This window comes from Mustela putorius, unplaced genomic scaffold (genome assembly GCF_011764305.1).
Source record: "Mustela putorius furo isolate JIRA1106 unplaced genomic scaffold, ASM1176430v1.1 tig00003898_pilon_pilon_pilon, whole genome shotgun sequence".
Taxonomy (NCBI): domain Eukaryota; kingdom Metazoa; phylum Chordata; class Mammalia; order Carnivora; family Mustelidae; genus Mustela; species Mustela putorius.
In genome coordinates, this window is record NW_025422047.1 from 7,400,871 (window position 1) to 7,427,312 (window position 26,442).

At 48.8% G+C, this 26,442-nt stretch overlaps 2 protein-coding genes across 3 annotated transcripts; both read left to right on the forward strand.

The window, feature by feature from the left end:
- The first annotated feature begins 599 nt into the window (after positions 1-599).
- Positions 600-10,907, forward strand: KNSTRN (kinetochore localized astrin (SPAG5) binding protein). 2 transcript variants are annotated; one of them, XM_004751098.3, is made up of 9 exons: positions 600-927; positions 1,116-1,210; positions 3,615-3,744; positions 4,686-4,733; positions 5,928-6,033; positions 6,258-6,351; positions 8,285-8,346; positions 9,306-9,380; positions 10,115-10,907. In XM_004751098.3, the coding sequence occupies exons 1-9, from the start codon at positions 719-721 to the stop codon at positions 10,244-10,246; spliced, it is 951 nt and encodes a 316-aa protein (XP_004751155.1). In that variant the 5' UTR covers positions 600-718; the 3' UTR covers positions 10,247-10,907. The 2 variants fall into 2 exon arrangements, with proteins under 2 accessions (XP_004751155.1, XP_044923574.1); XM_045067639.1 differs by lacking the exon at positions 8,285-8,346 and having other exon boundaries at positions 10,115-10,250.
- A 3,890-nt stretch (positions 10,908-14,797) lies between these two features.
- Positions 14,798-25,880, forward strand: IVD (isovaleryl-CoA dehydrogenase). The gene is made up of 12 exons (XM_004751099.3): positions 14,798-15,045; positions 16,196-16,285; positions 16,538-16,589; positions 18,489-18,658; positions 19,090-19,183; positions 19,395-19,531; positions 21,450-21,546; positions 23,163-23,256; positions 23,750-23,831; positions 24,342-24,446; positions 24,524-24,596; positions 25,247-25,880. The coding sequence occupies exons 1-12, from the start codon at positions 14,893-14,895 to the stop codon at positions 25,378-25,380; spliced, it is 1,281 nt and encodes a 426-aa protein (XP_004751156.1). The 5' UTR covers positions 14,798-14,892; the 3' UTR covers positions 25,381-25,880.
- The last annotated feature ends 562 nt before the right edge of the window (positions 25,881-26,442 follow it).

Consider the following 26,442-nt stretch of genomic DNA (forward strand, 5'->3'; position numbering starts at 1 on the left):
AGTAAAATGAATGAGTGCCTTAAGTGCTTGAAAACCCTGACCTGTTCTCTAGGAGTAGCTCTGAATCTCTGCTTAAAATCTGGATAAGTTTTGGGACACGTGGCTGGTTCAGTCGGTAGAGCCTGGGACTCATGATCTCCCGGTTGTGAGTCCCAGCTCCTTGTTGGTCATAGAGCATACATTAAAAAAAAAAAAAAATCTGGATAAGTGTTATTAAAGTTAGGACTGGGGTGCCTGGGTGGCTCAGTCACTTAAGCCCCCCACTCTGGGTTTTGGCCCAGGTCATGATCTCAAGGTTGTGACATCAAGTACCGCCTGGGGCTCCCCACCAGCGAGGAGTCCACTGGAGATTCCCTGTCCCTCTCCCTCTTCCCCGATCACATGCTTTCTCTATCAAATAAATAATCTTTAAAGTTAGGACTGAGGGTAGGTGAGGTGGCGATTTCCGCCCACAGACCCTTTTTAAACCTCACTGGCTACTCTCCACCCTGCGCAACCAAACACTCCTCTGCTCTTGCCAACAAATAAAGAGGATTGTGACATAGACTCTAACAGCGATGGCGTTTATGTCTCAAGCCCGGAATATGACGCTGGCGGCTCATAGCTCCTTTCAGGCAGGCAAAGTGCACCACTCCCCTCCCCCACCCAGACCTGGGGCCTCTGACACCCGAAGCCTACAAGCTCCTGCTGTTGCCTCAGTTCTGACCTGCCGTACAGCATGGCAGCTTCCAAAGGCGTGGTCCCCAGCACGGCTAGCCGTACAACATGGCCGCCTACAGAGCGCGAACCGCGCCCCCTCCCGCCCAATCACCGGAAGTTTCCATTTGAAAGCCCGGCGGCAGACCCGGTCGCTGGTGCGGCAGTTACCGAGGAGCATCCTTTGAACCAGGGCAACGAGGGCTGCGGGCAGGAGCTGCAGGAGCCTGGGTTCGACTCTCCCGGGGCGAGGGATGGAGCTAGATATGGGGCGGGCGGAGTGGTCTGGGAATGGAGAATTTTCTTTCTCCCGACTTCTTTCCCTGGCCGAGACAGGCCAGGTCGCGCTCTCCGGGGGCCCTCCACCTACTCCGGCCCCCAAACCCAACCCAGGGTAACGTTCACCTTGCACCTTTCAGACCTCAGCTGCGCCGCCTCGTTACGATGACCAGCGTGGTTAAGACGGTATACACTCTGCAGCCCCCCGCTGTGCAGAGCGGCGGCCTGCCGGCAGGTGGGTATCCACACAGCCCTGGCCCAGCGGGGTGGTCAGGCGGAGGAGTACGAGGGAACAGACCAGTGGCCAGAAAAGGGGGGCGCGGGCTGGGAAAGGGCAGTTTATCAGCTCTGACAACCTGCTACCTCCGCTAGAACTAGGCTGTCTAGGTTTATGACGGGAGTTGTTGGGGCAAGGGCCCTGTCGTAGGATTTAGACGTGCCCTCCCCCATTCCACTTCCTGAACCTAATCGTGCTGCATTTACTAATTAGATTTAAGTTGCTGATTGTTTCACAGTATTATTTCCTCAAGCTAGGAATCCCCCCCCCTTTTTAAGATTTTATTTATTTATTTGACAGAGAGAGCGAGCGCGTACAAACAAGGGGAAAGGGAGAAGCAGGCTCTCCACTGAGCAGGGAGCCAGATGCAAGGCTCAATCCTAGCACCCTGGGATTATGACCTGAGCTGAAGGTAGACACTTAACCGACTGAGCCATCCCAGGGCCCCAGGAATCCCTTTTTAAACAGTTGCCAGTTTGATTTCCAGATCTGGGCTACCTGGAGGGACTGGATTTGTTGTCAGGGAGAAGGGAAGAGAGTCCTTTGAGAAGTGTGATTCTGGGAGGCACCAGGGTTTGCACCTTGTCTCGTTCACATTTGTTTCTGCACCGTGTCACTTATACAGTAAATTGTCAATCAATTGTTGGGTGAAGTAAGAGAGAGGGGCCAAGCCTAGCCAGAGTTTTCCATAACCTTGGGAAAAGAAATAGGATTAAAAACAATTTTTGATTGCTTTGCCATCTTGCTTTGTGTTGCTGGGCTTGTGGTTGAAAGTCATGTAGGCTCTTGAGCTCCTTAATCTCAAGAGCAGGGCACAAAATAAGCTTCAAACATCAGAACCTGTGGGGGCAGATTTGGAAGTAGCTATTTAGGACTCCTCCCAGGGGACTCTGTGCTGCTGGTAGATGAGCAGTAGAGGATTGATCTATAAATAAAAAGGGTTTCCTCAAAAGGCTTAAAGGTTGGTTGGTTGGTTGGTTGGTTGGTTTTACCTGACCTCCGAACACCTAAATGGTAATCTGGCATCAGCAGGACCTAGGAGTTATTGGGAGGTAGAGGGGAGCATGCTCCTGCAACAGCCTTTGCCTTGGAGAGCAGTGCCCTCTCTTTGAGTGGAGACTGGCTTTCCCCAGCCAAGTTGGAAGTTTTTAATCTCAGCTTTCTATCCCTGTCCCAGTTTTATGATCATATATAACCTCAACAGTTTAACATTTTAAGGCTATCTCCTACGGTTTTTGCCTACCTAATATACACATGTAAAAAAGAGTCCAAAGTTAGAAAATATTATGCCATGAAGAACAAGTCTCTTTTCCTTCCTTGACCAGCTATCCATTTCCCCTCCTTAGCATCTCTCATTTTTCAAAAAAGATTTTATTTGAGAGAGGGCGGGGAGGGAGAAACAGACTCTTTGCTGAGCTGGAGAGCCTGCTTCGGGGCTCAATCCGGTAACTCTGGGATCTTGACCTGAGCCAAAGGCAAGCACTTAGTCAACTGAGCCACCAGGTCCCCCACCTCTCTCATTAAGCCACCCAGGTGCCCCACATCTCTCATTTCAAGAAGATAGTCTTTGTTAAGTCCTGCTAAATTTTTTCTACAATGCAGTCCTTAGGCTTTAGCAAGTACAGATTATTAGAATTGATTCCAGTCAGCAAAGAGTGGTCATTTTGATCACTTTATTAACACCCTTTCATCTGGGGGAGGATGTGTTACTGTGCATAACTTACTAATACTCAGAAGAGGAGGTAAATATGTTCCCCCAAGGTTACCTTTTACTTGAAAACAGAGACCTGCGGTGCCTGGCTGGCTCACTTGATAAAACATATGACTCTTGAGCTCAGGGTTGTGAGTTCAAGCCCTACATAGGGCATGGAGCCTACTTTAAAAAATGAATAAAAAGATTAAAAACAACTATGCAACCGTTAAAGGAGAACTTCGCAGCAGCTTGAGTATAGCCTCCGAAGAGCGGGCAGAGGGCAGAGGGCGGAGGATTTTTGCAAGGTGTTTCGGTTCCACTGGTCCTGGAGGAAGGCTCCAGCTGTGCATCAGCCCTGCTGACAGCTACGTGACCCCTCTTTTCATTCTTCTCTTGTATCAATGTCCACTTTCATGCCTGTCCCCTTGGCCGTTCAGTTTGCCAGATCATCAGGCTTTTGGCTATCCTCAAGTATATTGCACTATCACCTTCCAAGGATTTTGGTTTCCATCCTCCGTTAGTCTAGAAGTGTATTCTTCTGAATTAGTCCTTGCAAATTGAGACAGGCCAGAAAATACAGGGTGCTGACAGCCTGGAACGGAGCTGACATAGCATTTCTTCGGCTGAGTCATGACCATTGAGGTCTCAGCAGCTTGTCTTCCTTTGCAGACACACAAACTCGAGCCACTTCTAAGAGCCTGCTACCTGTTAAGTCCAAGGAAGCAGATGTTTCCAGACTTCATTCAGGAGGTTCAGAAAACGATGTTATAAAAGTCACTAAACCAAGACGAGAGAACGGGTGAGAGTTGAATCATTGGTACCCGATGAGAACATCTTGCTAGAGGTTGCTCCGTATCAAGATTTAGAAAAGAGGGGTTTTGAGAGCACCAGGCAGTCGGAGTCCGTGGCCCCGAACAGCGGTGTGTTAGAACCGTCTGTGTCGAACAGTTCCGAGGAGGCCCAGCAAGGGTTAGGATAAGAGGTACTTTGTTTGCTCTGAGTGTGCAAATAGCCAGACCCTGGCCAAACACCAGGCTTTAGTGGTGGTCGGGGTGTGTGGGGCTGCTTGTTAACTCAGGTTGCTTGTCTGAGTGTCGTCCTGTCCCAGGTAGCGTGCTTGTTTCCCTATACTCAGTTCCCATGTCAGCCAGCTTGACAGGGCGTAGCTATACCACTCTGAGCAGGAGCAGGTCAGTCGGGCCATTGAGGTGGGCCAGGAGAGGAGCCCATTCCCTATTCATAAGCCTTTTTCCAATAGTCTAGGCTCAAACAACAGCACATGGGCCCTCTGAGCTTCTCAAGCTGTTGGCATTGTATATGGTCTCTGGTTTTTTCCTCAGAAATCCAGGCTCTTTGTTCTGCCTTGTTCACAACACACAGAACAGCAGTGCTACCATTCTCTGATTTCTTTAATACTTTTTTTAAAAAATTTATTTGATAGAGAGCACAAGCAGGGGGAGCAACAGGCAGAGGGAGAGGGAGAAATAGACTCCTCACTGAGCAGGGAGCGGGAGGCAGGGCTCGATCCCAGGACCCTGGGATCATGACCTGAGGCTTAACCGACTGACTGAGCCACCCAGATGCCCTCTTTGTTACTTTTTTAATTGCCCCAAGTCTACTTATGCACAACATTGTATTAGTTTCAGATGCACAACATAATGGTTAGCTATTTGTATATATTGCAAAATGATCACAGTAAGAGGAGTGAACATCATGATTTCTTTGTTTTTGCTTCTCTAGGCAGGTAAAAGCTGCAGACCCTGGCACGAGGAAGAACCTCAGAAAGAGGTGAGCAGCAGGGTAAGCAAAAGTTGGCCACCATTTTAAGGTGGAGGCTCTCAGTCCTGGTTGTGCCTCAGAAATCACTCATAAGTTTGTTTACTGTGTGACAGCCTGGGTGCCACGCCAAAAATCTGAGTGGAATTTTCAGTGGGGAGGCACAGCCCGGTTTGAGAACCACTGGCAGGGCTAGGATCTTTGAGGCTCCCATCTTGAGAACCAGACAGGAGCTTTCTGGGTTCCATGCCAGGTTCACTGCTGATTGGACTTCAAAGCCACCTATAGCCGTGGATAGGAGGATAGGAGGGTGAGCCTACGGGATATGAGGCATTGCATGTGGTTAGTGACTTTAAAATGGTGGTAGTAGAAATCCTGGGGGAGAATCCATCTCTCTGTTTGAGGATAGCTTGTCTATTTTGCTTCTGAAGATAGAAATAATACAAGCTGGAAAATTGATAGAAGTAGGTTCTAATTCCAAATCTATTATTTGTGCATGTCTTGAAAGTTCTGAAGATAGGGGCCCTGGCCAGCCCAGTTGGTAGAGCGTGTAACTCTTTCTTTTTAATTTTTTTAAAGATTTATTTTAGAGAGTATGTGCAAGCAAGATAGGGGCACCGGGAGAGGGAATGAGAATCTCAAGCATGTTTGACTCCCCACTGAGCGTGGAGCCCAGACATGGGGCTCGATCTAATGACCTTGAGCCAACGTCAAGAGTAAGGCACTCAAATGACTGAGCCACTCAGATGCCCCAAGCATGCAGCTCTTAATCTCAGGGCTGTAAGTTCGAGACCCATTTTGGGTGTAGAGATGACTTAAAAAATAATTTTTTTTTAAAGTTCTGGAGATAAAATACTACTCAAGAAGGACTCTGAGGGCACTGAAAAGTTAGTGATGATGATGGCTATTTATTGTTTACTATGTGTCGGCTATTATTTATTGTTTACTATTGTTTACTATGTTACCTGTGCTAAGAATTCTACATGTATTCTCTCTCTTATTTTTCACAGTAATAGAATTATGAGTTGTGGATATTATCCTAATTCTAGAAATGAGGAAACAAAGTCTCAAGAGAGGTTATGTAACTTACTGAGGGTCAGATGCTACTATATAATGAAGCCAAGAGTTGAACCCCTGTTTGGATGATTCTGTAGCCCATTTTCTTATACCTCCACTTCTTCACCTAAACACAAATTATCATTACAGCTACAAACCACTGAGTAAACAGAAATCAGAGGAAGAGCTCAAGGATAAGAACCAGCTCTTAGAGGCCGTCAACAAGCAGCTGCATCAGAAGTTGACTGAAACTCAGGTAAGAGACCCCCACCAGACCTCTGTCATCACCGCACTAGGCAATGGCTAGCCTCTGGTGGGATGGCCCCAGGACAGGAGAAGCTTGTCTTGCCTGGGGGCCCGAGTAGAGGAAGAAAGAAGCCAGGCTTTTGCTGTGCAGGTATCAGAGCAGGGGAAGGAGAGAGACCCCCGCCCACCCTGTAAGGGGAACAGGTCTGTACTGTCTGTATGGCACCTCCATAGGGAGAACTGAAGGACCTGACCCAAAAGGTGGAGCTGCTGGAGAAGTTTCAGGACAACTGTTTGGCAATTTTGGAGAGCAAGGGCCTCAACCCAGGTAAGAGACAGTGCACGGTTGCCTTCGGAGGAGTCAGTGCATGTGCCCCTTCCTGAGGTGGGGCAGGGGTGGGGGAGTGGTTGTGGACTGTCTGTCTAGAGTGCCAGCCTAGCATCAGCTGGGCCATTCAGTGCAGGGTGCTTAGCAAAGCAAGAAATATTGGGAGTATCTTTTTTTTTTTTTTAAGATTTTCTTTATTTTTAAGTAATCTCTACACCCAATGTGGGGTTTGAAGTCACAAGCCCGAGATCAAGAGTTACAGGCTCTGTAGCCTGAGCCAGCCAGATGCCCTGAGGAGCTTTTCTTTGTTCCCTTGTGGTTGTGGACAGAGGACTATCTCCTATCTGAACACTTCATTCATGCCATTCATTTGGTGCCAACAAGTGTGACCTTGCAAATAAACCAGAAGTATTTTCTTTTTTTCAAGGTAGATAGCAAAGTAACTTTCCCAAGTGGGAAAAGACAGAAGTGATACTTTATTAAGGGCTCCTAAACCTGGCTCATCAGCAGAATCGCAATGGTTAAATGTGATTTTGGCTCTGACCCTGTCCCTAGAGAGTAGAGTCTGTAGCAAGAATGGGAGTGGAAGCAGAAATTGCCCAAGGACTGTACAAGAGCTTCAGACTGAGTTGAGGAGCCTGAGAATACCCAGTGAAGGGGCCCAGGCTTCTCTGGATTCAGGAACACTGAGTTTGAATGCTGCTGATTAACATGTTACCATACATTTTTATATATATATTTTTAAAGATTTTATTTATTTATTTGTCAGAGCGAGCGAGAGCGAGCACAGGCAGACAGAGTGGAAGGCAGAGTCAGAGGGAGAAGCAGGCTCCCTGCGGAGCAAGGAGCCCGATGTGGGACTCGATCCCAGGACGCTGGGATCATGACCTGAGCCGAAGGCAGCTGCTTAACCAACTGAGCCACCCAGGCGTCCCACATTTTTATATTATTTTAATTTATAATGCATATGTACTACTTTTACCAAAAATAATAATTCTTAAGCCCAAATACTTTTTTTTTTTTAAGATTTTATTTATTTATTTGACAGAGAGCAAGAGAAGGAACACAAGTGAGTGGGAGAGGGAGAAGCAGGCTTCCCATTGAAGAGGGATCCCGATGCAGGGCTCAATCCCAGGACCCTGGGACTGTGACCTGAGCCGAAGGCAGACATTTAACAACTGAGCCACCCATGCGCTCCAAGCCCCAAAACCTTTAAAAAATAGTTTTTTGTGGGGTGCATGTGTGGCTCAGTTGGTTAAGTGTGGGACTTTTGATTTCAGCTCAGGTCATGATCTCAGGGCGGTGGGATCTGGCCCTCTGTCAGGCTCTCAGGGAGCCTGCTTGAGATTCTCTCTCTCCTTCCTCCCCTCACCCCACTCCACACTCAAGTGTACTCTCTCTCCTCTATAAAATAAATCTTCAGAAAAATTTTTTTTTAATATTTTATTTATTAATTTGAGAGAGATACAGAAAGAGAGCACAGCAGGGGAAGAGGGAGAGGAAAAAGCAGACTCCCTGCTGAGCTGGGAGCCTGATGTGGGGCTCAATCCCAGGACCTCGAGATCATGACCTGAGCCGAAGGCAGACTCTCAACCATCTGAGCCACCCAGGCACCCCTAGAAAAAATTTTTTAAATAAAAATGGGTTTTTGTATTATAAAAACAAAAACTCAAATGACACATTTCGTTTGTACAAATTTTCTGCTAAGCTGAAGGGAAAGCAGAATGAACTTTTAACCATATCCAAAGCTAGAGAGGAGGGAGATAAAATAAAGCTCTGATGGTAGGTGTAGGTGACCCTGCCAAGGGGAAAACTGCCAGACTCTTCAAGAAGTTTCCCTCATGAATACTCCTGTACTTGTCCATGGAGGGGTTTTTAGTTTTTGTTTTAGGTGCGGTTCCCTAAGCAAGGCTGACTTTGTCGTTTGCATCAGTTTTAGGCAGTGAGGCCCTGGCATCACAGCAAGGATCCACCACCGATCACACGGACTCTATGGTAAGGGCATGGGTGTGAGTGGGCGGAGGCAAAGTGACTGTGGGGCTCTGCCGGGCCAAGAAGGGCTCTGCCACGTGCTCAGCAAACCCCAGGAAGCCGCATTTATTTTCCATGATAGTGGAAGACAGCTATGTGTACTCCAAATAGCATATTTCACTTGGAAGGCAACTTTGTGCTTACAGATGTTGAGCGAGTCTGAGTTGAAAATGTGCTACTTTAAGATACTTTTTTTTTTTTTAAGATTTTATTTATTTATTTGACAGAGAGATCACAAGTAGGCAGAGAGGCAGCAGAAAGAGAGGGGGAAGCAGGCTCCCTGCTGAGCAGAGAGCCCAATGTTGGGCTCAATCCCAGGACCCCGAGATCATGACCTGAGCTGAAGGCAGGGGCTTAACCCACTGAGCCACCCAGGCACCCTTTTAATTCACATGTTAACATGGACATGTATAGAGAACTTTCTGGTTTCTTTCTTCTCCACTTTACCAAACTTCTCCCCTGGGCCATTTATTGAGAACTGTAGGATGGAAAGGTCCAGCCTGGAGTAAAATTGGCTTCTCCAGTAGTAAGTAGGAAGGTGGTTGTTTGGGCTAAAGTCTTTGAGATTCTATGCCCTCTTCACCAGGAAGATCAGTTGTCATCTTAGAATCATAGAATTCTAGCTACGGAAGGCTTCCTCCACCCCCTAGGGCAGTAGTCACCTCTTCAATGGCTACTCTGTTTTGTGTAACATAGAGCACAGGGAAGTAGGGTGATCTGTCCATCGCTTGGACTGAGTTCCTCCAGGGGTGCCCCAAGAAAGAGCCTGGCATATGGGGGACACTCAGTAAATGCCTGAAAGAATGGAAGGATTGTTAGCAATCATCTAATCAACTCTCATTTCATATGAAGAGATTAGTTTATATGAAGAAAGTTTTCACGTATCCGTAACGATTTGTTACTACATTGTACTTTCCTCTTAGTTGCTGCTAGAAACTTTGCAAGATGAGCTGAAGTTTTTCAATGAAACAGCCAAAAAGCAGATGGAAGAGTTACAGGTGAGAGGCAGACATCACCTTGAGGCAGGATTACCATTTCCCACCATGGTGGGTAGGGCTCTGGAGGATTCTTCCTTTTCATACATTTCTTTCTTTTTAATAAACTGCTTTGTAATCATAGATTTATAGGAAAGTTGCGAAGATAAATACAGAGAATTCAGTGCCCTTAATATTAACATCATACATTATCATAGTATATTTGTCATAATTTAAAAGCCAACATTGATGCATTACTATTCACTAAATTTCAAGACTTCACTTGATTTCACCATTTTTTTTTCAACAACTGATTTTCTCTTCCAAACACTCAGAAATGTTCACATCTACAGGGCTTGAGGCAATGTACAGAACACTAGGTTACTCAGTGTATGAGGTGGACCTGTGTGACAGCTCTGCTTTGGAAACTTGGTATCTCAAGGAAATCTGTAATAGGAAACCCGGATTGAGTCTAGACTGCTTTGGACTGCTTGGAAGAATCATGGGCCAGTACACTGAATCCTAGAGGATTTCATGGCTCCAGTTTAGATATAGGAGTCTGTAGTAAAGAGAGACCATTCCTAAAACCAGCCAAGATAAACAGATCTAAGACTGAAAAATCTCATGTCAATATTCGCATCGTCTTCTCAAGGGAAGAGAAGCATAGTGTCCTTAAATGGTATTGCCTTTCGTGTGACTCAAAGTCCTGTGGGTGTTCGTTTGTTTCTTCCTTCCTTTCTGAATGTCTTTACATGCAGGCCTTAAAAGTAAAGTTGAAGATGAAAGAAGAAGAGAGAGCCCGGTTCCTAGAACAGCAGACGTTATGTAACAGTCAAGTAAATGACTTTACAGCAGCCCTTGAGGAAATGGAACAGCTATTAGAAATGTGATAAAAAGCAAGTGACCAGATGGCTCCCACAGAGGAAGCCACGTAGGACATCTGCTTCTCGGCCATGACCTTCTAGGACTCACTATCCCCAGAATGGAAACAGTTTCTGCAGTAGGATTAAGGACAGTCTATGCTGGAATGGCGGTTCCTCCTTTAGGCAAGCGTGCGCCCCCTCTCAGACTGATGGGCCCTCCTGAACCTTGCACATACAGAATCGAGGCCAACAAGAGAGCCCCTCTGTCCCCAGAAGCTTGGATTGACCCTCTAGCCAACAAAGCGAACGGCAGGCCATTAGAATCAGGAGACTAAACTAGCCACAGCCAGACGATCCCAAAGGTCACATTCAGATGCATAGGAAGAAAACCTTAATTGTACCATGGAATACAGAGACTCCATGGGAGACATCACTGAGAAGCGATGCTGTCCCCTTCTAACTTGGAACACACTTTGTCTAATCCTGGTTGGGCTCTAGACCTCATTGTTAAATGAATGAACGTGAAGTTACTGGAAATGGCTTAATAAATGAGGGTGAAGGTTTAGATAGCAGTAACACCTACCTGAAATAATATAACTTGGAGCTTTTAATCTAAATCACTTCTGCTTTTATTTTTTATTAAGTGCTAGTTTTAAAATAAATATTTCTGTGACAATCCAGACTGCAACACTGAGAAATGAAAATAAGCCATTTAACTGACCCATGTCCACTGAATACTCTTGGCCTAATCCAGGGAACAAGTTCAAGACTCCAGTGTAACCCACAATATTTTTCTTCCACTTCAGTGCTCTGTGGCTAGCCCTGCTGTCTTCCAGGAGCAGAGCTGGTCTTCTGAGGGTGTCTGCTGTTTGTGGCAGTAGATGCCTGACTCCATCCTCCAGCTGTGTGTCACTAGCTACCTGTGCCCTCTCTATATTCCTGAGCCTGGTTCTCTTCTGCTCTTTGCATAGCCAATCCAGGGCCTGGCCCCATGGATCCCTAGTTAGCTAAAGTCCATGGTAGGCTTCCCTCTGGTTTACCAAAGGCAGAGCTCTATTTCATTTCTTAGTTGTTCTAGGCAGACTTGGGCTATCTTCCGTGTTTTTCTGCATCTCCCAATTTCTATACTAACCCTACCCCCCTCCCCTCTTGAGCATTGAGACTACCACACAACCAGGCCAAGGAACACCCCCACCCTGACTTTAGGGCTAAATTTCTTTGCCTTCACACACACATTCACACAGTTGGTTATGTCCCCAAAATCAGACGTACATAGTTACATAACTCACCAGTCAAAAGGGCTGAATATTTTCTTCTACCCATTTTCAGCATGTTTATAGTTTAAAAGATTATTTACCCAAATGAATGTATAATTGGCATTTCTGCCCCCCCCCAAAGTTCTACTTCCTTCTTGGAAAGAGAGCGGGAGAACTCAGCTGTGGGATCCTCACCTCCTTGTCAGGCCGCCCTAGTTAACACCTAGGAACGTAACTTCCTCAATGCCTATGACTTCTCTAACCCAGCGCTGAAACCCTGTTCGCTGGTGGCCAGCCAAGGGCCTTTGCCTCACCAGCTCCCCTCTGTGCTCCTTTGCCTTTTCTGTTGCTTCCTCCTACCTTTGTTGCTCCATCTGCCTCTCGTACTCGTGGAGGTGTTCGGGATGATTCATCTGTTCCGTAGGCTGGATGAACTCATGTTAGGAGAAACTCAGCAGACAGTAACTCAGACTCTCCAATCTGCTGGGTGCTCTAGGAAACTTTAATAGAGAATGGCATTCTTAACCTCAAAGATGCTTACCATCTATTTGGGAAAACTTGTATGTGTAGGTTACGTGTAAGTGAAATAACAAACAGCAACACTTTACTAACTGGGTTGTGTGGCATAGGTGTGTACTCTAGTAGTTCACTATGGGCTAGTTTGGTTGGGGAGGGCTTCAGGAGGAGGCAGACCAGAGACTGAAGGAAGAGTAACATCTGGAGAGGCTAGCTAGAAAGTGGAGGACATTCCAGATCAGTGAACCTGTGGAGGTTCAGGGAGAGAAGCAAGGTCAGGTCACAGGCAGCTCCGCTTCCTTTCCCCCCACCTCACCCTCTGCGTATCTTCCACCTGGCTATTCCTGAGTTACAGCCTGTGCAGTAAATAAAATGTTTCTCTGAGTCTGTAAACTGTGCCAGCCAATTATAAACCCAAGCAGGGGGCTGTCATTGGAACCTTCAGGGAGAAAATCAAAGTATGAAATGCTGAAGGAAAGAATAAAGAGCTGAAGGGATATCCAGATGAGTCTTGGGGAAGTGAGTTAGGCAACTGGGCTTATGCAGAGATTCAAGGTAAGAGGAGATGTCTGTCACTTAACTGACCATTTGTACTCTGCCATCCATGGGGCCTATACCCATGATTCCTTGCTGTATTTCTCAGGTAATCCTCATTACTATCACAAGGTAAGCACCATTACCTCTTTATGCAGCTGGGGAAAGAGACTCACAGATGTTAGGTTAATTTACCGAGGGTCAAACACCAAGCAAATAATGGAGAAAGATTTGAACCAAGGAATATTGGGGGTGGGAAGTACTTGGTGTTAGTAGAAGTCTTGAAGATCCTTGAATCCCAGGCTTTTGCCTGGCATTTTTATCATTTGTCCAGAGGTTTCCAAACTCTCTCAGTTCATGATGCTCCTAGGTAGTGTCTTACTAATATTTATGATATCCAAAGAAGTATCAGTGATTCCATTTTGAATGGTCAGATCCAACAACTTAGTGTAGGTACTTGAAAAAGTGTTCTTAGTTCATTTTTAAGTAACTACAATTATTCCCTAATGGAATTGTCAACACAAAATGAATAAACTCTTTAGAATCTCTAAAAGTAAGGAGGGGCGCCTGGGGTGGCTCAGTAGGTTAAGCTGCCAATTCTGGGCATGATCTCAGGGTTGTAAGATTAAGTCCTTCCTTATGCTCTGTGCTCAGCGCAATCTGCTCATCCCTCTCCCTCCCCGTCTGCGCCCCCTCCCCCCACCAGCTCCACTAAAAAGTAAAACTAAGGAGAGACCTGATCTGAAGACAGTCGCCTAACTGGCTGAGCCACCCAGGCACCCTGAGAACTCCAAATTGACTGGTTTAAAATTCTATTCTCGGGAGAAATTGAAACTGCAAATAGGTTTTGATTTGCTGCTCTGGGGGCAAGGCTTGGGCCTAAGGCTTCCTTTTTAGCACTCCTAACAGCCTTGCTGTATGGGTGGTATTCATTTCATTTCAGCCTTTCATCCCAAGACTCAGGGCATTCAACTACCTGAAAAGACCGGTTCAGGGCATTAGCCCACCACATTAGAGGGGGAAAATAGCGAAGGGGGTTAGAGGCTTAATTCCATCTCTCTTCCCCTGTTAAGTAACAAAAATTCAACTGAGTCCATTTTAAAGATCTAATTGGCTTTATTAAACAATTCATGACTCTGGCAGCATCCCATTTAGCAAATAGAAAGGAACTCCAAAGAGGCTCAGAAAAGGAAAGGTTTTTATTTTTTTAAACATTTTATCTGTCAGAGAGAGAGAGCGCGCACAGGCAAGGCGGAGAGAGAAGCAGTCTCTCTGCCAAACAAGGAGCCAGATGTGGGACTCGATCCCAGCACTCTGGGATCATGACCTGAGCTAAAAGCAGATGCTTAACTGACTGAGCCACTCTGGCATTCTAAAGGAAAGATTTTTAAAGGTAGCAAAGGAACCGAAAAAGGAAATTATGAGAAAAAATTGATTGTTTCAGGCAAGATCCATCCTAAGAGGTACACAAGGGGGGGGGGGTTCCATCAATAAATTTCCCAGTGCTGACTGGCAAATCCCATGTTGAGTGGTTAGAGGTTACATTCCTGGGGCGGGGGCAGTGGGGGAGTGAAACTAGAGTAAGGTAGTTAAGTCTCAGTTTACTGATTCAGAGCCTTAAGTGGCTCCACTGTGGCTCTGTGTTTTTCTTTTTAATACTCGTGATACACTACTCTTGCTTTTCTGTACCTTCATTCCCCTCCCCCAACCCTGTTTTTTAAAAAGCCCTGATACTCTTCTTGTATGTTGAATAATTTGCAAGATAGTAACTCGTTCGCATAAAACTCCAAAATCACTCAACCCTATTACATAATAAAGCAAGTTTTAATGGCTTCTAACAGTGTGCACAACAGAGCCAGCGCTCCCTACCCAATCTTAGACATCCCAGATAGGCTTTTAACAATTTATTTCCAAGCACTGGACATCTGGAGAGTTTTCCCAGGCTGTTTTAACATTTTCTTTCCCGCAGATATAGACCTCTGTAGTTAGGGACTGCTAGCTCAAAGCAAGGGAGATACAACTCCTAGACTCCCAAGACACCTTCTCGCTCCTCTACTTAGTAAGGTCTCCACCTAGGGACGACTCCCGCAAAGTCTCCCAAGAGCGCCAACCCAGCCCCGCGGTGGGGACCCGGGATCAACTCTTCACCGCTGATTGGCTGATGTGGTGACCAAAGGCAGCGCGGCCTTCAGCCAAGGGTGATAGGCTGCTGGAGACCCACCCCCTCGCCCATTGGGTGGGGCAACAAAGCCCGGGATTGGTGGAGCCCAGGGGGCGGGTCGCCGCTGCTGGCGCTGGAGCTGGAGCTGGCGCTGCAGCTGCGGCTCGGGCTCCGGTTTCCTCTTCCTATTCGCTTGCAAGGCCGCGATGGCGACTTCGGCTTGGCTTCTGGGACGGCGTGCGGTGAGTTGGAGGCTGCGGTCGCCGCGGGCGCAGCTCGCTAGCCTCGTGTCCCAGCGCGCCCACTCCCTCTTGCCTGTGGACGATGCGATCAACGGGCTAAGCGAGGAGCAGAAACAGGTAAGGAACCTCATCCCCTTTCAGGCCCCAAGGCCTCCTGGCCAGGCCGCATCGCCCTGCTCGGAGGTCGCTCAGACGCTCCTCTGCCCGGCGCCCACTCAGCCGCGGCAGTCGGAGGGCGGGGGACGGGCGCGGGTCGCAGCCTCCCCGCTGTGGAAACAGCAAAGCCTAGCTGCTGAGTTAGATAAGGAGTCGGAGATCGGAAGGCTCCTGGAAGGCTGATGGTATTCTGGTGGAGGTTTGATGGTGTTTTGGCTGGGACACTGGCATGTAGTAAAAAGCCCTCTTTCTGAAGTCCAGTTACACCTGAACACTGTCTTAAGACTATGGTTCTCAAGCCTGCTTAATAAGAATCACCAGGGAATCTTTTTTGAATACTCAGCTCCGGGGGCTTTGAAGTGCACTGTCTAATCTGCTATAAGTTCTTCAACACAGTTGCGTCCAAAGCACAAAGTTGAACAAAACACGAAATTGCATTTCAGGTGAGCCTGAACTAGAGCCTTCCTGGAAGATGACTGTTCCCTTTGAGATGTTGGCAGAGTTCCCCAGGAGCCTGTCTCCTGGCTATTTAGCCAATGTCTAAGGCTCCAGGAATTACAAAATCCATTTGCGTTTGCAGGCAGCAGATAGAGGTTTGAATCCCCTTCCACAGAAAGGGTTCAGCCCTTGCTCTCAAACTAGTCAGCCAAGAGTTTCAAATCTCTTTCAGTAATCCTTTGTAACCAAAGTCTAGGGGAATAGAAAGCCTGGCACGTGCCAAAAACTGAAGAGGGTATGGCTAGAACAGTGAATGGGCTGAGAAGGATACTGAAGAAGGCTCGAAGAGTCAGTAGGGGTCAGCTCATGCAGGGCCTTAGAGACATGAGTAAGGAGCTTGCCTTCTAGGTACAATGAAAAGCCATGAAATGATTTTATGTACAGGAGTGACATTTTAAAAGTACTCAAGCTGTCTAGGCTGAGGACCTTAAAAGAGATGAAGATCATCTCTGAGGAAGTATAAACTGTTATGATCTCTAAGTTTCGATCTGATGCCGGTTGGTGGGGTTACTTGTGGCCTGTTTTCCCCAGTGTGTCCTCAGTAGTGGAGATGCTGTTCTTAGTGGCAGCAAGGGACTGTCTCAGTGGCATCTGTCCACCTCTCTCCCTCTAGCTTCGTCAGACCATGGCTAAGTTTCTTCAGGAGCATCTAGCCCCCCAGGCCCAGGAGATTGATCATATCAATGAATTCAAGAATCTTCGAGTGAGTCATGATGCCTGTGCTGGGGGGAGTTGGCTGGGAGTGGGGCCAAGCAGCAAGGGGGCAGTTTAGGGGCTGGGCTGGGTCGGGAATTGTGTGCTTCCTGGAAGAGCTCACAGTCTTCTGGTAAATAAAACCTCCCTAACAGTGCAGCCCCTTCATGTGAAGCATCTGAGTCTCGTTCCAGATGTGCCAGATGCATGTGACTGACTTCCTTCTCAGAGCTCACTGCACTTCACTTTTTTCTGTTGGCAGGAGTTTTGGAAGCAGCTGGGAAACCTGGGGGTCTTGGGTATTACCGCCCCTGGTGAGTATAGTTTCCTTCCCTAATGAGAACTTTTCTTGCATGCCCTTTAACACCATTTCCAAAAGAAACAGGAAAGGAGGGGAAAGTTTGTGCTCAAAGAACCCAGCACTTTCTCTTGGACCTGAGAATGCATCCATTGACTGTCAGCCCAAGGAGGAGTATACAGTTTAAGCAGTAACATCCAGAAGGCAAAGGGATGAGGCCTGTGTGGTTCACTGACTCAGAATTACTTAGACTCTTGAACTCTGCATGTTTAATAAGTTCCCCCAGGTCCCCCAAGTGATTTGAGTTTAGAAAACTCCATTATCATGCAACTGTCTTGTACTTCAGTCTTTTTTTTTTTTAATTTTATTTACTTATTTGACAGAGAGAGATCACAAGTAGGCAGAGAGGCAGGCAGAGAGAGAGGGGGAAGCAGGCTCCCTGCTGAGTAGAGAGCCTGATGTGGGGCTCAAGTTTGTGTTTGCTGTAAATTCTGGGATCATGACTTGAGGTGAAGGCTTAACCCACTCAGAGGCTTAACCCACTGAGCAACCCAGGCGCCCTGCACGTCAGTCTAAACCCATCTCCCTAATTCCTAAACTCTGCCCTACTAGTAGCCTCTAGGCAGGACTGCTCAGGACAGGTATGTTCCTGTTGGGACCACCTATGTCCTCTCCCTACAGCTGACTTGCAGTGCCCAGTAAAGAAACCAGCCTGTGGCCTCACCTGCCAAAGCCTGAACAGTGCAATATGCCTCAGCTTGTAGTGTTAGAACAGAGGTGGAACACGGTGTTCTTACATCTTCCCTCACCACTTGGAGACGGTTGCAGGGATTCGAGCTGATTCCAGAGTCATAAAATGAAAAGACTTAAAAATGTAGACCACCTTAAGTAAAGTGGTAGAGGGAACGCCACTGGGAACTCCCAAACCAGACTGTGTTTGGAGGTTTATGAGCCCTCAAAGAAAGCCAGTTCTGGTAAATTCTAGTTTCCACCAGGGTTGTCCTGGTGGCTCTTTCCGGTGCCTCCCGCCTGTGGGCTTACCTTCCTAGAGTTGCAGGGGTTGGGCTCTCCTTTCCCTAGAGCCTAAGATGAGCCTGACTTTTTGGTCAGAGTAAATGTGTTCCTTTTGTGGGGCTTGAACTCTTAACCTCAAGATCAAGAGTTGCATGTTCTACTGACTGAACCATCTAGACAATCCCATGTGCAGAGAGTCTTACCAGGGTTTGCCCAAAGAGCGAGCCTAGGGGTGGGAGGTCATAATACCAGATGAGCCAGGTACTTTGATTTTGGATCTGTTGCCAAGGAAAAATTGGCGAGGAATTCTGAAATTCACCATTTGTGGCACTCCAGTCCCCCATTACTAATCTTGCCTTTTTTTTTTTTAAAGACGTAATTGACATATACTATTGTATCAAATAACATGTTGATTTGATAGTCAAATCACCTATGCTATGCTAGTCCAAACACCTATGCTATGAAAATCTCACCTTACTCAGGCCTTTCGCACATGGCGTCCTTTGTTTAATGTCCATTCTTAGTGCTCTGACCCTCCTTCTTTGTGTTTCTTGGTTAATCCAGGTTGCCCTTTATTTATTCATCTGCTCATGCACTTCTGTGGCTTTCTGAACAGTGGTTGCGCAGGCTCTCTTGTCTTACATAAGAGGTCTTTCCAGAATAACCCAGGCATTTGCAACGACTGTTTTCTGAACCACCTCAGCTGACCAGAGGCAGCAGGCAAAGCCAGTTCCATGAGCTGGTAAAGCAGGGCCCACAGTGTCAGCCTACCGACCTTGCTAGAGGGTAACTTGTAGTAGGAGCTACAAGAGTGTTTCTTTGCTGCTGGTAAACATTCCTGTGACTGCCCCAATGTAATCTGGGCTGCCTTTTCCATTCCCCTGCCGATCCCAATTCCCAGTTCAGTATGGCGGCTCTGGCCTGGGCTACCTGGAACAAGTGCTGGTGATGGAGGAGATATCCCGAGCGTCTGGAGCAGTGGGGCTCAGTTACGGGGCCCACTCCAACCTGTGCCTCAACCAAATTGTGCGCAATGGAAATGAGGCCCAGAAGGAAAAGTACCTCCCCAAGGTGAGGAGATGAGGAGGGAGAAACCCTGAGGCATCCTCCTGGGTTGGCAAGGGTCAGTCAGACTTGCTGTCTACAACATGCTGCCCTCAAGCAGGAGCATCTAGCCCCCCAAAGGGTCATGGACTTGCTTTAGAAAAATTCACTCAGAAGAATTAAAAATAGGACCAGAACTCCTGAGTCACTCACAGGATGTCATTTGTGGAGCATTTGAAGAAATGTAAAACTGAGACTCGCTTCCCTTGCAGAGGGAATGGGAAAAGGGAAAGATTTTCAGTCGTATAGGTAGTGGACTTCTCTTCCAGGACTTTACCAGTACCTGGTCTGAGAGATGTCTGAAGGGGTATCATATGAGCGGGTGAGAAGCAGTGTCGTGAGCTCCCGTAGGGGACGGACATCTGAAGTCATAACCAACCTTTATGGTTTCCTTACAGCTGATCAGCGGTGAATACATCGGAGCCTTGGCCATGAGTGAGCCCAATGCTGGCTCTGATGTTGTCTCCATGAAGCTAAAAGCAGAAAAGAAAGGTGAGGCTCTCTTGACTTGGGAGCTTCTGGAAAGGGAGCTGAAATGCACAGAGGGACAGCCCTTCTCAGGGTGAGGGAGGGGGTGGCCTCTGCTGGCTTTCCAGAACTATTTCCCATAGGGGGCACCTTCCTGCCCAGCAGTAGGTCCATGAAGTGACTGGTTGGGATGGGCCAACATGGCTTGAGCAAGTAGCCAACTTCTTATCCTTAGGTGATCACTACATCCTGAATGGGAACAAGTTCTGGATCACCAATGGCCCTGATGCTGACATCCTTATTATCTACGCCAAGACAGATCCCGCTGCCGTGCCAGCCTCTCGGGGCATCACGGCCTTTATTGTGGAAAAGGTGAGTGGAGGGCAGTGCATGCCAGGAGGCTATTATCTCCTGAAGTCAGTACTACAGAAGGCTCTCTCCTGCTGGTCATAGACACAATCAGTGTGTGCTAGGCCAAGGCTCTGGAGAGGGCGGGGAGGGTGGAGATAGAAGAGCTGGGAGAAGGGCCACATTGGAGCCCAAGAAGGATGAGTCAGATCTGAGCATGGTTGAGCCACACAGAAAGGTCCAGGAAGATGAGGACTAGAAGGAAGCAACTCGATCTGATGACCACAGTGTCCCTGCCAGCCTTGGGGAGAGTGGCTGTGGAGAACAAGCAAGTTCTGAACATGTGAACAGCTTCAGGGGTGGCCAGGTGGTGGATGAAGGCTGCAGCGAAGCAAGAGGGAGATGGAGCAGGAGTTGGAATGAAAAGGCGGACATTTGAGTTTGTTTTCAAGAATGGGAGAAAATTGGGGCACCTGGGTGGCTCAGTGGGTTAAAGCCTCTGCTTTCGGCTCGGGTCATGGTTCTGGAGTCCTGGGATCGAGCCCTGCATTGGGCTCTCTGCTCAGCAGGGAGCCTGCTTCCCTCTCTCTATCTACTCTCTGCCTACTTGTGATCTCTGTCTGTCAAATAAATAAATAAAATCTTAAAAAAAAAAAAAAAAAGAATGTGAGAAAACTGGGGCACCTGGGTGGCTCAGTGGGTTAAAGCCTCTGCTTTCGGCTCGGGTCATGGTTCTGGAGTCCTGGGATCGAGCCCTGCATTGGGCTCTCTGCTCAGCAGGGAGCCTGCTTCCCTCTCTCTCTATCTACTCTCTGCCTACTTGTGATCTCTGTCTGTCAAATAAATAAATAAAATCTTAAAAAAAAAAAAAAAAAGAATGTGAGAAAACTGGGGCACCTGGGTGGCTCAGTGGGTTAAAACCTCTGCCTTCAGCTCAGGTCATAATCCCAGGGTCCTGGGTTCGAGCCCCGCATTGGGCTCTGCTCAGCGGGGAGCCTGCCTTCTCCTCTCTCTCTGCCAGCTTCTCTGCCTACTTGTGATCTCTGTTGAATAAATAAATAAAATCTTTAAAAAAAAAAAAAAAAAGAATGGGAGAAAACTGAGAGATTTATTTGGTAGAGAGATAATTATTTGGTAGAGAGAAAGGAATATAGGAGAGGGAAAAATTGAGGTGTGTGGGAGCAAGTGAGCCAAACCCAACAGTAAGCCGTGGGAAAGGTAGGGCTGGATTACAGGTGATGGTGGAGAAGCTGCCTGAGTCATGACTGTGCAGCATGAGGGCTGGGAACCGTGGGGGTTAGGAGGCTGAGAGAGAATTCCGGGAATTAAGTGTCCTGAAGGTTTGCAATACCCTCTATAGAAAGAGGGAACTAAGACCAGAGGAAAGAAAAGAAGGTAGCCCAAAGAGCCTGGCAGAGATTGGAAATCTCATGGTCATGTGGTACGACCCGCATTAGCCTGCCCGGCCATATACTTTGCCAGTCATTTGGCAATGCAGACTGCATCTGGTTAGCCTCAGGCCAAAGTACATAGATGGCTGAATTTGATCCTGGGGGGAACTCAGATACAGATGGGAGAGGTACAGAAGGAAAGGAATGGAGTTACCTGGAGAGTGTCCCAGAAGTGCTTTCCCCTGAGAAGAGGAAACAAAGCCAGTGAAGGTCAGGGGCTACCCAGGGTGTGGGTATTTCCTTGAGAAAGTACTGCTCCCATGAGAAGTGGGGAGAATGCACCTAGAGGCAGAGGAGGGTGGGGTATTAGCTGGAGCTTATAGGAGTGGGGCAGTCCTACAGAGTGGGCACCCTGGGAGCAGGAGGCAGTGTGTTGTGCAAATTCGGGACCAGATGGGAGGGTGGGCATTTCTCAAGGGTCTGCCTTTTACTAGCCGCCCTGCTTGAGGACTAGTCTGTAATTGGGGCCACCTTTTTTTCCCCCTGTAAAGGGTATGCCTGGCTTCAGCACCTCCAAGAAGCTGGACAAGCTGGGCATGAGGGGATCCAACACCTGTGAGCTAATCTTTGAAGACTGCGAGGTTCCTGGTGAGTCCCTGAGAATGGGCAAGTGCCTGTGTGACCCTTTCATAAGTTGAGAAAGTCCATCTCAGGTAAGAGGAGCTCACCATCATCAGCTTACCAACGACGTGTCTAGATGGTGTGCCTCCATCTACTGTGCTTGCCCTTGGGCCCATACATGTGGGCCTTAGGCTGCCAGGCAGCTGTCCTTCTGGCCAGAGCTGCATGCCTGCCTGTGGCCACCATGAAGGCTCCTTTTTCTTATGTTACTAATACACTGGGTCTGGGGGGTATGCCAGTACCCGGAATAGACAGGTAGGAGGTGCCTCACCCTCTCCTGTCCTCCAGACTGCCCTGTTTGTGCGTGTCCCTGAATAGCCCATGTGAGATTCATTAATGATGTGGGGGAAAAAAAAACACCATTCAGATAAACTGATGGAAGCCAGGCTCAGTGAAGACAAGAGAATTCAACTGGAGTATTTTTGCTTTGAGGACCAGCCAGGTTTGCTCTGCACCTCAGCCATAGACCATTCCCTCTCCCCCATTACCCAGGACCCCAGAACAATAGGCTTTGGTTACAAGGAGCATCTAGGGAGGCCAGATCAATGTGGATCCTTTTAGATCAGCAGGAAACAACGGCCATCATTAAGTCAGTGGTCTACGCTGTATTGAGTGTCCTACCCACACCTCCCAAGGCCTTCCAGTGCCCTGGCTTCCAGGCTAGGGAGGTAGTCAGCAGATTGCATAACTGACACTGAATGACCCATCTCTTAGACAAAAACTCCTCCAGAGACTACTTTTGTCGTGGGTGGGGGCTGGTGATACTGGAGCAGGGAGCAGACTCAACCTGGGGGACAGAGTAATTCTCAGTTTCCTTTATGGGCATGGGTAAAAAGAACTAGGGAGGGGTTGGATGGCTTCTAGACCAAATTAGCTTTTCTTTGCCATTCAAAGCAGTCAAGGAAGAGAAAGGGAAAGTCTAAAGATGGGGCCTTTGTGTCTTATGAGTGGGGTGTGTGTGGTTGGGGAGTCCCTCTAGCAAGGTCTATTTTTTTTTTTTTTTTAAGATTTTATTTATTTGGGGCACCTGGGTGGCTCAGTGGGTTAAAGCCTCTGACTTCAGCTCAGGTCATGATCCCAGGGTCCTGGGATCGAGCCCCGCATCAGGCTCTCTGCTCTGCAGGGAGCCTGCGTCCCCCTCCTCTCTCTTTGCCTGCCTTTCTACCTACTTGTGATTTATGTCAAATAAATAAATAAAATCTTTTAAAAAAATTTTTATTTATTTATTTATTTGAGAGAGAAAGCATGAGCAGAGTGTGGAGAGGGAGAGGGAGAAGCCAGACTCCCCGCTAAGCAGGAAGCTGGATGCAGGACTCAATTTCAGGGCCCCAGGTTCATGACCCAAGCCAAAGGCAGATGCTTAACCCACTGAGCCACCCAGGCGCCCTGAAACAAGCCCCACATCCAGCTGGAAGTCGTAAACTCCATGTTTGTCTCTCACTTGGAACCCTAGTCGGTGGTCAAAGGTCAGGTGACATTTTAGGGCCTGCGTGAAAGCCACGATATCAAACCTAGCAGCTTTTATACAATTGAGGAGGCTGTGGACAGCCCTCTTCCCTCTGACTGGCACTTTTTCCCGGCAGCTGCCAACATCCTGGGCCATCTAAGTAAGGGCGTCTACGTGCTGATGAGTGGGCTGGACCTGGAGCGGCTGGTGCTGGCTGGTGGGCCCCTTGGGTGAGTGTGAGGCTTTAGGGGAGCTGGGCTCTCGGCTTCCTTGGCAAGTTGTGACATCACAGCCTTCACCTTGGTGGGGGCCAATGGGACCTGCCTCCAGGGAGATGCACTTTTTCTCTTGGAAACAAAATGAACAGACCTCCTCCCCCCGCCATGTACTTTTCTTCACAATGGAGGGAGATATTATCAGATGACAGACCTAAGGCCCGAGTTGCACTTCTACTTAATTATTCAGGATGAAACAGAACACACTCAGGCACTAAGACCTCTCTGCACAGGGGTCCTGCTCCTCCATCTGGTGTCCGGGAAAGGGGCACACATCCTGGGCAGTTGGTGCAGTGACTGAGCGGGGGTGATCAGAACCCTCATGCTCCTTGTCTCCTCCCTGGGACTCCAGTTCCTCATCTTGCCAAGCCTCCTCCCTGCAAGCTCCCCACACTGGCAGTGGGGGTACAGCGAGGCGCCTCCCCAGTGTCATCCTCTTTCCTGGCAGGCTTATGCAGGCTGTCCTCGACCACACCATTCCCTACCTACACACAAGGGAAGCCTTTGGCCAGAAGATTGGGCACTTCCAGGTGAGTGGAATTCTTCTGTTGAAATGTACTTTCTTGACAGGGTCCAGATTGTCTTTATCAAATGAGCGAACAGGGCATTCCATATCTTTTGCCACCAAAACGAGCCTGGAGGCTTGGAACACAGGCTCTTTTGGCATGCTGCCTGGGTTGGGACCTTGTCAGGAAGTGACCCTCGTGTCCATTCACTTCCTACTTGAGATGAATGAACCTGACCTTGTAGGGCTGGTGGGGGAAGCGAGCAGGCTGTAGGCAGGCCCAGGGAAAAGAGCAGCGTTTCTGGTCATGTATCCTGGTGTGAAGTCACCTCTCAGCACGTGGGGTTCACCGTGCAGCGGCCGCTCTCTGAGCAGCTCTGTCATCTAAGGCAAGTCAGCCTCCTAGCTGTGCCCTCGCATCCCTGGGCCTGGCTCTCAGATGGCCACTGCTGACCTGCTTTGAGTGACTAGGGGGAGTGTCTGAGAGGAACATGGCTCCGGCGTGCTGACCTGTTGACCCCCTCCTTGTGCCCAGCTGATGCAGGGGAAAATGGCCGACATGTACACCCGCCTCATGGCTTGTAGGCAGTATGTCTACAATGTCGCCAAGGCCTGTGATCAGGGCCACTGTACTGCCAAGGTAAGGGCGGGCTGTGGGGACTCCCTCCCTGTGTGGCCCCCGGCAGGGCCCTTCTGACCCCAAGCCCCCTCCCACAGGACTGCGCGGGGGTGATTCTTTACTCAGCTGAGTGCGCCACCCAGGTTGCCCTGGACGGCATTCAGTGCTTCGGTGAGTGGCCCCCACTTCCCACTCCTGACCCCAGAAAGTTTCCTCTTCACTCCTCACGCCGTGCTTCGGCTGCTGCTGAGCTGCCACCTTTAAGCTCCTTCTAACCCCTGTTACTAGGAAGACATGTTAAAGCAAATGAGAAAACTGCCAGAGGCCACGAGTGGCTCATCCCATCAGCAATGCCTCTCTCTCACACTCCCTGCCTGGTCCCATGAACACTGGGAAATGGGGAGGGAGGGATGCCTCAGAGGCTGATGGCCTTAAGAGCCCAGAATTGGGCCAGAAGGCCTGGGTTTGAACCCTAACCCTGCCACCGGCTGGCTTTATGACCCATGCAAAAGACTTACCCTTCCCTGGGTCCGGCCCCCAGTGAGCGCTGTGCAGTACCTTTCTGTCCGCCTTCCCAGGTCTACCAGTGGCAGTAGCCATCTTTGCCTGGTGTCCTCAGCAATCTGGGTGGCCTTCCAGTCCCTTGTCCCCACTCCCACAGCTAGGTGTTTCCCACAGCCTCCCCTCTCAGCTCCATTTGCTGCTTGTCTTTAATCAGCCTCTCCTCTGGCCTCTTTCTGTATACTTGGCTCTCTGTTTGCTTTCCTCACTGCCCCTCACCTCCTGTTGTCCTCTCCTCTCTGCCCGAACCCTGGCCACAGGTGCCAACGGCTACATCAACGACTTTCCCATGGGCCGCTTTCTGCGAGATGCCAAGCTGTATGAGATTGGGGCTGGGACCAGTGAGGTGAGACGGTTGATCATCGGCAGAGCCTTCAATGCAGACTTCCACTAAGCCTAAGACCCTTCACCCCCTTTCTCAGCACCGAGAGGCCTTTCTTTGGACATAGAGATATGGCAGCTCTCCTGCTGCTTGGCAGCACTCACATCAGCCCTTGGCCTCTGCGTGAGGTCTCTACCATGGCTGACAAGTGCTGTGGGCCTCAGAGCCCGGCCCCCAGGATGCCACAAGTTGAAGGCAGACATGGGGGTTGGGGAGCAGCATTTCTAGTTAGACCTTCTGGTCTGAAGAAGCTGGAGGACATGAATGAGGGTTGTGGTGGGTGGAGGGCCTTCCTGGAAAGTGGCTTAAAATGGACTCAGCAGGAAGCATACTGGCTGTTCTGGGGCTTCTGGGAAGGAAAGAAGCCACCCTTTTTTTTGGAGGAGGAGGGGGGCTATGCCTCTTGCAGGGAACCGAGTACCCTAGAGGCATTGCCCCTCTACATGTATTTGAACATGGCAGCCTCGTCTTTCTAGGGAAAACAAACAAACAAAAACAAACAAAAACCCAAACCTAGCCTTTGTTTCTGCTGATTTCTAGAGGCATCAGCTCCGGATAGCTGGTGAGCAGGCACCCTCTCAGCCACCGCTAGCAGTTCTTCCGGGCCCCCCCAGGGCTTTATTCGTTAGGGCTGAAATCCCGTGGTGTTGGGGTGGAGCTCCAGGAAGAGGCAGCTCAGAACACCTGGGCCACCCAGACTCCACTACGTGGCAAAGATCTGTGTGCTTGTGAGGGATCAGCTCGGCGCCAGCTTCCATGGCAGCATCTCTGAGCCCTTCAGCCCTGCCTGGCCGCTGCCACCGTCCAGTCCTGGCCGGATGACAGCCTACAGCTGACCAGGCAGCAGGCCTGGCTGGCAGCACAACTCCAGCCAAGGACGCCTGTGTACATTTCTCTGGATGCCCTATGGCTAGTTTTGTTACAACAGCTCCGTGGCTGCTGCCATTTTGTATTAAGCGTTAGGAAGCAAACCCATCTGCTTCTAAACTGGTGTTTCTGGCAGGGGGTTGGGGAGCAATGTACTTGCTACTGCCTCCTGTCCGGCGCTAGCCTGTGGCCTTGGAGGATAACTAG

Coding starts and splice junctions, on each gene's coding strand:
- IVD (XM_004751099.3), top strand. CDS start 14,893: ATGGCGACTTCGGCTTGGCTTCTGGGACGGCGTGCGGTGAGTTGGAGG. Junction 15,046..16,195: donor TAAGCGAGGAGCAGAAACAG/GTAAGGAACCTC, acceptor CTCTCCCTCTAG/CTTCGTCAGACCATGGCTAA. Junction 19,184..19,394: donor GCTAAAAGCAGAAAAGAAAG/GTGAGGCTCTCT, acceptor TCTTATCCTTAG/GTGATCACTACATCCTGAAT.
- KNSTRN (XM_004751098.3), top strand. CDS start 719: ATGGCAGCTTCCAAAGGCGTGGTCCCCAGCACGGCTAGCCGTACAACA. Junction 1,211..3,614: donor GAGCGGCGGCCTGCCGGCAG/GTGGGTATCCAC, acceptor CTTCCTTTGCAG/ACACACAAACTCGAGCCACT. Junction 4,734..5,927: donor AGGAAGAACCTCAGAAAGAG/GTGAGCAGCAGG, acceptor TTATCATTACAG/CTACAAACCACTGAGTAAAC.